Raw genomic sequence first — 10,989 nt, 5'->3', positions numbered from 1 at the left:
GCCCTAATAGCTGTACTGGTCTGTGGGTTGTGCATGCCAGTCAAATGAGCCTGTGTGGTAAAATTGAAATGCACAGATGACATCATATTTACATCATTAAGAAATGTGTAAGGAATGGGATAAACAGTACAGTACCATAGGAAGTTATTGTCCCCTGTAAGTAGATATTTTCCATTTAAACTGCACTTGTGGACTGAATGTTATGATGCTATACCTGTTATTTTTATTTATTTGCATAATTTATCTCTGTAGTACAATCCAATAATTTCAAAGTGCAGTGTTCAGGCTGAAAGATGGCTGTATTTGTGTAGGCTTTTGATGCCAGCAGATGAGAGGGCTGCACAGATGCTGAGTGGTTCCAGTCTAAAGAGGAGAATCCTTCCTCTTACCTAGCACAGACACAAGGCTACTACTGAGCTGGCACCAGAACAAAGCACTCCAACAGCTGCTTGATAATGTGCAACCATTAATTGCATTCTGATGCCTCAAGTCTGGCCTGTGTCACTGAGCAGAGAACCCTCGCTTTGCTGAACATAAAGCAATTATGTAAGAATGCATTCCACGATGTTAACCACACACAACACTGTATGTACTTAATAATGACTCCCTCACATATTCAAACCCTTGTATTTATAAAAATGCGACAGTATTTGAACATTTCAACTACTTCGAAGACTGCTGAGTCAGTTTTATATTTTGCAAAAAAATTATTACCAGTAGGCTATATTAATCAGTGTAATGTGACATTTAGTGGATCCCAAAGAAATAAGTTTCTGACTAAATAAATAAACAGTTGGAACAAGCTGGAGTAGGGGTAAAGGACTTAATATCTTTAGATCTGTTTGGCATGTTCTCCATTTTTTTCTATTTTCTATTATTCAAGTTGATGTTGTTGAAAAAGGCCTGTACTAGCACTACATGACAAACATACTTTGTCACTCCCATTGAGGCTTCCACTTTAACTAAATGGTATTGGACTGCTTAAGTGCAGATGATAAGCTACAGTGCAGTGAGGAATATATCATTCACCCCAGCGACTGTGGTTTGCAGTTGAGAAATGTCTGGTCCTGCCAAAAGAAAAATTATATGAAATGCTCCACAGTTCTGGACTTTCTGTTAAGGCTTTCTCTTCAGGGTTTTTTTTTAAAGTAGACTGTAAAATACATTTGACTGATATGCTTATTAATTCAGGGTTTTGTGAGTCATATATTGAGTTAGCCTATAATTTTAGTTTAGGAATAGGAAATAGTGCTTGTATGTTTCATTTTTCTGAATGCTATGAAAGGCAAGAAATAGGCCCACTGAGAAGATTTTGAGTTGCCTGCTGGAAAACTAAGAAGCAGAGGCTGCGGCTCTCAGAGACATCCTCATTTTCAGATTCCAAGGGTATTCTAGTATATGCAGGTAGGTATCTGGCTCTAATCCAGTCATTACAACCCTAATGTCCCTAATGCATAGATATTCTGAGAATGACAGAATAGTAATGAAAAAGTTGGGGTTTGAGCAAGTAAGGTATTGTACCTGCCTCTTTAAAAAGATATTTTAGCCTTTTTTTAAAAAAAAGTCAGAATTAGAAATCTACAAATACAATATGCCTTCTGCAATCCATCAAAGGCAAACCTTGTTGAACATCGTTATATTCTATCTTCTCACAGACCATTGCCTTAACTATTTGGATGGAAACAAGGGCTTCGTTTGTTAGCCATAGTACCAGAAAGTGGGGTTATTCTACTCCAGGTAGGAGGAATACAATGGGCCCTGTGTTAGGAGTCTGATAAGGTGACTGATAAGGTGGCTAACTATTTCTGCTTCCTTTAGATTTATTCCTCAAAGTGAATATCCTGGCAGTTGGCAGGTAGGTTTAATTCCCACCACTACCAGCAGTCCTGCCCACTAGTGGATTACCATGTGTCCAAAACACATTGCAACACAATGCCAACAAACACAGCGGTATTGGATGACCTGTCTTTGTATGGTGTGAAAGGCTGACGCTGCAGTTTCACAACATAAAGACCGACAGAAAGCGGGGACCAAAAAAATAGTTGAAGGTTTGTGTGCTCTTGATCAACTAATCTATTAATCGATTAATTATTTGAACTCTAAAAATTACTATTACAAAAAAAAACTTAAAGGGGTTTAGTAAATCAATTTCTGCCCTGTACCCCTGCAGGTGAATTTCGCTATTGGTTATAGGAAATACAAAGAGGTTTCTTTGTTTACATACAACCACAGGCTTCCCTAGAGTCAGTAAAAAAACAAAAACAATGACATGAAGCCAGTCCAAAAAATGTGTTTATAGAGAAGTGATATACGAGGTTTTCCATGGATGAAAATAACAAATTTGATGTGTCTGGAAATCAAATGAAGTCCCAAACAAATGCCTGCCCCCCCACGCCGTTGCCAAGGTTTCCGTGTACGCGCTGCCTGCGAGAGCGGAGCCGCGCGACACTCTACAGTATTGCCAGACATGGCGGCGGATCTACAGCCCGAGTGGATTTCTTGTCTCCCTTCTTCCTGGAGTTATGGGGTTACTCGGGATGGACGCGTCTTCTTCGTTAAGTAAATACCCCTTCAAAGACAACGCCTCACGTCATCTCGGTCCGTTTCGAACAAAGTCACCGTTTTAAATAACGAATACGTTTCCCTCTCTCAACAGCGAAGAAGCCAAGAGTACAACCTGGCTGCATCCAGTGAGCGGCGAGGCGGTAATAACCGGGCACAGAAAAACTCCAGGTAAGGTGTCACTTTTCACGGCTGTCAAGTTTCCCTGATGCCTCTAACGCGTCCGCCGTCATATGTACTTGTTATTATTTCTCCAAACCGATACTTCCCGCGCTGGCAGAGAGAGGCGTTGACATCCATGCCGTGTTTCTCAACGCGTGAGTGGGCTTTGGGCGCTCGTGCTGTGACAAGTGAACCGTCTCGTGCCCACCTCTGCCCGGCTCGTGCCACTCTTCGGTTTATTTGGTCAGTGAGCGATGTTGACTAATTGACTCTGACTACTCCTGAAGTTGTTAGACTGACAACAACAACTAATTCCTACGCGTTTTATTCCGCACTGATTCTGGTGATGTGTACACATGATGTTTACTTGACCAGTAAACAAAGGTATCTATACAGCAACAGCTGCAACAGACTCAGGAGCCAAGAAAGGTCAGCTACAAAATCATCGTCGTCTACCCCAACCCTACAGATCAGCCAAGTTAAAGGCAGTGATACATGGTTAAAGTCACTTCTTCGCGATCTGTTATGCTGTTGATGTCCAACCAAGCAGCTGTTTACAGCTGGAGCCTCCCATAGCCTTAAGTCTCTGCAGTGCAATTCCACTAATGGTATGGAGTAGCTGCTGTATTTATGTGGGATTGTAATTGTAACTTATTTTGGTTTGCCCGTTATTTTCTTGATTAATCATTTATCTGTAGTATACAAAAGAGTGAAAAATAATAATTTCTTAGAGCTAAAACAGTTAATATTAATTTTCTGACATTTTATGGATTCACATTTCTGACATTTTATGGATTCATAAGTAATCAAATTAATCATTAGTGAAGATGAAATCAATAACTTTTTAAAAAGAATTTCTTCAAATAACAGTCCAAACCTAAGATTTTTTAATTGACAAGTAAAAAAACAGCAAATCCTCATATTTGAAAAGGAAGAACTAACAAATGTTGGCCCTTTTGCTTGAAAAATAACTGAATCTGTAAATTGATTGTCAAAATAGTTGTCAATTATTGTTCTTTGAAATGATTCATCTTTTTTAAACCGATCATGTGAGTTGACTGCTGACAAGGGCTAGATAATTTAACACACGCATTTGTTCTTTTACCACCAGGCTGTGTTCATGTGTGTTTGTCCAATTTTTAACAGACCTACCCACTGGATGGGAAGAAGGATATACTTTTGAAGGAGCAAGGTGCTTTATCAAGTGAGTTTAAAACCCTCACTACACAAAACATGCACAACCATCAGAAATTACACATACTATCTAAATATGCCACACAGTTTATTCTTCTCGAATGAACAAAGTGCTCATTCAAATACCATCTTCATCTGAAACATCCTGTATAGTTCAAGTAAATATTGCATGGCCATAAATTTGGAACCTTTACTCCCTGTTTCTGTACTGTAGAACCCTATCACAAAAGTTAATGATTACACAGGACATTGTGCAAATACTAGACAAACATAGTCAAAACGTGGGTGCCAGGCTGTTTTTATTTATTACGACTTACCTTGCTCATAGCTGAGCTAAGCTAAAGTATAACATGTTCTTTTTTTATGACAGTTATCCTTACTGTTTAGATTGATATGGTTTGATCACAGTTTAAAATGATGCTTGACATTAAGATGCTGGAAATTATTTCTGAGATACATGCCAATATATGGTATTGCAGGATTTTGAAAATATTTCTTATTTAAAGTCTCCATCCATTGATTTTATTAGAACATCTTATCCCAATTATACTTGTCTCTTGAACATGTGTGGGCAGGAGAAAATGTGATATGTCCTCCATACTGACTAAGCGACTTTGGTTTGTTCAGTTTGTGCTTCTCTTTTTGAAAACCAGGATCTACATGAATAACGCTGGTATTTGGCTATGCTACACAGTCTTTGAACTACAGAATATTTCACATTTTCCTCTCTCCTCCCCGGTAGACTGATGCATGCAAGTAATCAAAAGAGATCACATGCGCTGTCATTCAGTCAGCACTGATTCATCATCTCTCCTCAGAATATTTTAAATCCATGGATGTGAGTTAAAATATTTTATTTTGTATGTCTTAATGAAATACTTTTTCACACAGCAGGTATAGATATTTCGCAGATGAATTTCTCTGCCAAAGTACAAGAATGCTTCTGTATGATTGAAGGCATTGCAATATACAGGCTATAAAGTTGCAATATTATACCTTATTATCCTCACTGAATCCCCTCTACTTCTTTGACTTACTCATTAATTTGAGGAGCTTCATGCGGTATGTTACCAGCCAGTCCTACTAGAAGGAAAGACCATAATTTTATATTCTAGTATTTTACCACAGCTTCTCAGTGCAAAGCAGACTTGGGAACCTCATTCATTAGTTGATACCTGTGAGTGTTGCACAGTCAGTTACGGTAATGTTTGTAAAATAAGTTACGAACTAATCATTTCGTGTATTATAATTATGAAAATCCATTGGTTTTGCCTAAGCTTAATTTTATCCATATTTAAAGTTTAAATCTGTTTTTAAGTTTGTACAAGAAGTTATGTAAATTCAGCTGTTGTGCCATTAGGAGCTGCAGATTAAATAACAGCTTTGTTTTAGTCTCAACCCAGTTGTCAGTACAAATAATTGTATGTGAGAATAACCTTATGTGATAGTTTTACTGAAGATTAAAAGAGTGGAGACTGATGTACAATTCAGATCATTTTTAAAACTATATAATATAATTTATTTATGAAGTATTAGCTCAGCTGACAGTTGTCTCAATCATCTTAATAGCGACAGTAAGCGTATTGATTCTCTGGCAAACTTAAAAGGATAATTTACAGCTCCATGTATTGGCTAATGCACCACTAATCAGCAAAGATGATCTGTGGTTTTATTTGTTTCTTAGCAAAGAAGGTGAAAAATGTGAGTCTTTTAGTTATTTCTGTTTATAAAAATAACCAAATAGTAAACAAAATATGTGTTCAGGTGTCTTAACTGAGCCTTCTCTGAACTGCAGCTAAGCAAGAAAAAAACTAAATCATCCCCACCATATGTCCTTACATTGCCCTCATTGAATATATTAAAACAGTAAAAAAAAAAAAAAAAACATGACATCTTAAGTGTTAAGCAAATTAAGATGAGTAATGTGTCCAGATCTGTAAAACAATTTCCAGAAAGGAGCACTGTGACACATCATTCCCTTGCATTTATTTACATAGAATCTTGTCACTTTAGCAAGCATCCACTCCAAAAATACACACTGCAGTTCAATAGATTACCTTCCCTCTCATGCACTGTCATCTTCCAATCATCCTTCAACATTATTTCCTGCTATTTCTTCATTCCCCTCTGTAACTCATTAGTGGTGCATAATGTCTGTACCTACGTGTAATGTCTGTGATTTATATTTGAACACCACATAAACGGAACTAAGTTAAAGTTCAACTGTGAGCTCCAAATTTGAAATGTTTCATATTTCATGTTGTCAGTATAAAAAATGTTATATGTTGCTCCTTTTGATGTGGGCCTACAAATACTGGTAGGAATAAGTGCTGCTTATTTTGTACACCACACTGTTATCATTTTAACGAGGGGTGATGCAAATTTTGTGGGTGGCATGGAAATAATTGAAAAAGGTACCTTTTTGTGGACTGTTTTACAAAAGCACATTTACCTAGTTTACTCCAACATATCCAGAAGGTTTCCCCTTTGTTGGTAGGAGTTATGTGGTCAAAATGGAAGTGACATAAAGTCATAAAGTTGGCTGTGATGTAAAGCATGCTCTGATAAACTGGTGTGGTCAAATCAAGACACAAGATTTGATATGTCAGTTCGTTGTGAAGAAGAGATCCCTTAAAAGTTTTGAGTGTTTGGGCTGTGTAAAACCATGCCTGTTAAGTTGATTGTGACTCATTATTTTGACATTGAGATTTGTTGACAGGTTTATGTGATCACTGTCTTGGACAGTATTTGAGACATTTTGAGGCTTAATGTGAGTCTGCCAAAAAGGACTCTTAAATACTCTTCAAAACTATCAGCCTGATGACAGATGGATAAGTTAATATCATGTTTTACAGAAGATTATCATTACTTTATCATCAGTTCACTATTAAGTATTAAGCATTACACATTTAGGGTTCTATTTTTTAACTTTTAAATCCTTCTTGCTTTCAGATTGAGAATCTGGATCATTTATTCATTTCTGGCTTTTTTTAGCTTCCAAAAAGGATCTGGCCTATTCACACGTTGGCTTTGTGGCTTGGCAGTTACCATCGGGTTACGCAGTGTGAGCATCAAGAAGCAGATTGTGCTCTGTCTACTGCTGAACTAAATTGGGGAGGATGGGCTGCAGCTTGTTGGAATGATAATGTGGACTACAGGCAGTGTCAGTCACATGCTTTAATTGTTTTATGGTAATGTGTGTTTTGAATGGATGAAAGTCAGTGCAGCTCTCCTCAGACTGAGCAGTTTCTTTGAGTTTCTGGATGCATTGTTGGCCCATTGCCAATTCAGCCTTTTATTTGGGGGAACCACATGTGTGCGTCAACTGGCCAGTACCTGTTTCCTCGCTAACAGAGTGAACTCATGAGGAGGTGCAAACCTGCAAACTATTAGACTGTTCATTTAATTCACAGGCAGAACTAAAGTCAGTTTGTTGTGACTATTTTTTTCCAAGTCAGACAGCAGCAAAGAGTTGAAAATTTTGCCTATTTAAAAAAAAAAAATGCTAAAGTTGAAGAAATTTATTTCAGTGTTGCTTCTGTTCAACTTTGCTATTATTTATTTTTTTGCAGATTTGTTTGTTTATGTCTGAAGATCACATGCCCATCACTGTATCATTGCATCTTCCCATTTGCTGCAGCTTAATGACAAAAGAGAATGAGGAGAATAGCTCCGCCAATTAGTCCTAATATATTCACACTTTTAAGCTAGTGGCTTTTGGCCTTGGTCTCAAGGGCTTAACTTGGCAATAAATTAGAGACCAGAGAATTTCATCTATATATACATTTTTTGCTTTGGTCCCCCAAGAGCTGAAACAATAATCCACACATCAGAGTAAAAGACAGTTTTTCCTTTAGATGAAGTTGTCTGTTCTTATGTACCCTTCATTGAGAGCCAGGAGCTGGGAGAATTATCTGTTATCGAACCTCGGTTCTGTATCAAGGGTAAGATACTCTGAGGCTGAGGGTAATCTGTATATTCTGCATAGGCTCTATGAAGCATACTGCTGTACATGGAGAACTTGGACATTTTATTTATCTATAAAATTCAACAGTCACCTAGAGTACAGTATATGTTCAGTTTGTTTTGATGAGACTGTGCCATCTGGCAGATTTGTGTTTTCCATTTTTATCTCCGTAGCACATAATCCTACATTTCAACTTAAACCTCATTTTGAAAAATAAAAGTGAAACAGGTGGGGGGGTTGCTTTGGGTATTTGAACCCATGTTAAGTTGAATTGTTGGTTTAGGAGGATTTTTGACCTGTGAAAACATGTATAGAATAAAAGGAATCCAGTCGGCTTGAGTGGTGCAGAAAGCATAATGTTATAGTGGGAAAATGATGACCCTAATTATGAGTGTGTTGCCTTGTGGATGCAGGAAGTATTTACGGTAATTATGTTTATGAAAAGACAGGTGCAGATCTCCTGTCAGTTCCCTCTCTTTGTTCTATATTCTTGTCTCATTAATTCTGTCACGGAAAGGAGGGAAAAACCTATCTGCTGAAGTCAGGGTTAATTGCCGTAGGATACAGAGTGAGCTAGCTGACATCTTGTTTTGAGGGCTAATGAGTCAATAATAAGTACATACAGTAGGATGCTCATACAGCAGACTAACAGTGCTCTAGGCCTGAAGTCTAGCTTGACTGCTGTCCAGTTATTAATGTTTTAGTTGATGACATTATCCTTTGAGGGCAATTTGCCGCTTCTGAGTGCTCATCAGTATAAAGTGCAGCGTAAAATATAAATGTTGTACTCGTCTCCTCTGCAACCACAACTTTCATTAGGCCGCTCACTTTTAGTGATGCATAATTCATCATACTGAACAGAGGAAACCAGTGTCAGTTGAAATTTGGCCAATTATGACAAAAATCTCTAGTGGATTTCTGTTTAGCTGTTGGCTCATTTTCTGCTTTAAAGGCCCACACACTGGTTGACTGTAGATTGAAATGTAGGAGGATTAGATTTCTTCCATGTGTATCAATATTCAGTTGGTAATTGTTATGCAAGTCTAAGTAATGAAATCCTCCCTTTGATGACTTTGTGAACTATTAAACCTTCTGTTTGTCATAATGACTACTGTGGAAAAAAGCTACTTTGAAACCTTATATTTCCTATTATTTAGCATCATGGATCACATAGCGACTTTTTTTTTTTTTTAGAGAAACAAAACTTAACCTAACCTAAACAAATATGATGAAATTTCATAAAGATGCTGTGCCCTCAAATCAGCATCTTTTATTGCTTAACAAGTCTGCCTGCATGTTTGTAATGAAAAAACCCTTCATTTATAGCCATAACACCAAGATATGAAATAAGATGTGAAAGCAGAGCAGAGTATTTGTTCACTGAGTGCAAGACTGAAGATTTAGTCAGAAACTTAATATATTGGCAGTAGCTCAAAGACTATTTCCTTGTGACCCCTTACTTAGAATACTACAACTCTTAGTATTTTACTTTTTGTTTTGCCTAAATATGCAACAGTGGAAAAAAGGCATACATTGTTGCCTATTTCAATATGTAGTAGATAAAGAGCACCATTCAGTTGTAGGTGAATTTCTTATGTTTCTCTAATGGTTTGTCCCTGTAAGTGAAAATTAATCCAAAATATTGATTATATCCATTTCAAAGAAGCATTTGGGGAATGTACTTGTTTCCCATATTTCACACAGCCAGATGAGAATTTCCAAAATGTAGTACTGTATCAGTAATAATTGACAATACTAAGTGAATTACAGTATTTATGCCATTTGTCCAAACTAGTGTTTCTGTTCTTGTCTTGCCTCATCTCTTTCCAAGTTTCATCTCTGCAGTTGCAGACACTTCAGACACTGACACTTCAGGGCATCAGTAAAATGAGCCCTCTTATCAGATATCTGAAAAATGGATTAGCATGTCACAGACTTGAAGCATAGGAGATTTGTTTTCATTTTCATGACTGACATCAGCTAAAGTGAATAAAAATCCCCAATCCAATGGGACAATAAGAGGAATGAGCTCTTTCTTGCTTCTGTCTGTGTGGGTTTGCTGTAGCTTTATTTGTAGTGTTACCTGGAATGGAGTAAGAACTTAGAGGCTTTCAGGACAAGAGCGACAGGCGTCCCTGTGAACCCTCTGTAACTGTCAGACAGACGGTTATAGCAGACATTTAAAGGCTCGTCTCTTTGGAGAATAATCCAAGCTTCTTTCTGTGAGAAAAGCTTTATATCAGACCTGATTATATAACCCTGAAAATATAGTCACAGTAGTGAGTGTGTGAGAGATGGGACCAAGTGTTTGGAGGTGGAATTAAATTAAATGTAAGACAGGGTTGTACACTATTTTGCCCTGCATGTGTAGCTCATTAAACGCATTAAACTCAGATGGGTGAGTTTGCCCTGGGTGTTTGCACTGGTCAAACCTGGGGCTCTCTAGTCAAACGAAAGCTGTGACCAATCACAAATCATTGTATCAGTCATCCAAAACCTGATTCTACATGCAAAAGAACTGTTACTAAATCTGTGTGCATGGTAGTTATACAATGTGCTGTGTGTGTGTTATTTCATGTTGTGCAGTCAAGCAAGAGAAAAAAACAACTCAAAGTTCTGTATTTACAGTTTTCTTCAAAAAACGATAAGCATCAAAAATGTGTCATACATGCAAAACCAAAATTTTCATTTTATAGAATGTCCCATTTTCAATCAAAATATACACATCATGTTTCATAAAGTTTGGCAACAGGCAGATATTGGCAAATACATATTATATATGTCTTATCATTTAATAGATAGATTTATTAAAAATGGCAACAAGCTCCAGATTCTTTCATTCATTTTCCTTGAGTAACAGCATATGGTTGAGTGACAGGTTTCATGCAGACAATTTATGTGCCTGTCTGCCATGCAGAGACAGACCTATTAGCAAATTAGTTTTCGATTCATCTAACATGCATGTCTTGCGAAGACAAAACTGAACACCATTCAAAACTGAATGCACTTTAGATGAGGAATGACTTTTTGTTTTAGGGAAAATACCATGGTCTAAGAAACATTGCATTGAGGTGTTCTGTAAGAATGATAGATTCTTGAGGAAA

At 37.3% G+C, this 10,989-nt stretch overlaps 1 protein-coding gene across 6 annotated transcripts in view; it reads left to right on the top strand.

Moving 5' to 3' along the window:
• The first annotated feature begins 2,411 nt into the window (after positions 1 to 2,411).
• LOC113132519 (pleckstrin homology domain-containing family A member 5-like) overlaps positions 2,412 to 10,989 on the top strand; it is a 68,791-nt gene continuing 60,213 nt past the window's right edge. For 2 of the 6 annotated variants that reach the window (XM_026310670.1, XM_026310668.1), the window contains exons 1-3: positions 2,428 to 2,559; positions 2,657 to 2,733; positions 3,871 to 3,928. In XM_026310670.1, coding sequence (XP_026166455.1) covers positions 2,468 to 2,559; positions 2,657 to 2,733; positions 3,871 to 3,928 — 227 coding nt within the window. In that variant the 5' untranslated portion in view covers positions 2,428 to 2,467. Of the gene's footprint in view, positions 2,560 to 2,656; positions 2,734 to 3,870; positions 3,929 to 4,657; positions 4,757 to 10,989 lie in introns of all 6 variants that reach the window. The other 4 variants (XR_003295904.1, XR_003295903.1, XM_026310669.1 and 1 more) reach the window with 4 other exon arrangements.

This window comes from Mastacembelus armatus, chromosome 6 (genome assembly GCF_900324485.2).
Source record: "Mastacembelus armatus chromosome 6, fMasArm1.2, whole genome shotgun sequence".
Lineage (NCBI taxonomy): Eukaryota > Metazoa > Chordata > Actinopteri > Synbranchiformes > Mastacembelidae > Mastacembelus > Mastacembelus armatus.
The sequence above is the reverse complement of the archived record's forward strand: the minus strand, read 5'-3'. Positions and strand labels throughout refer to the sequence as shown.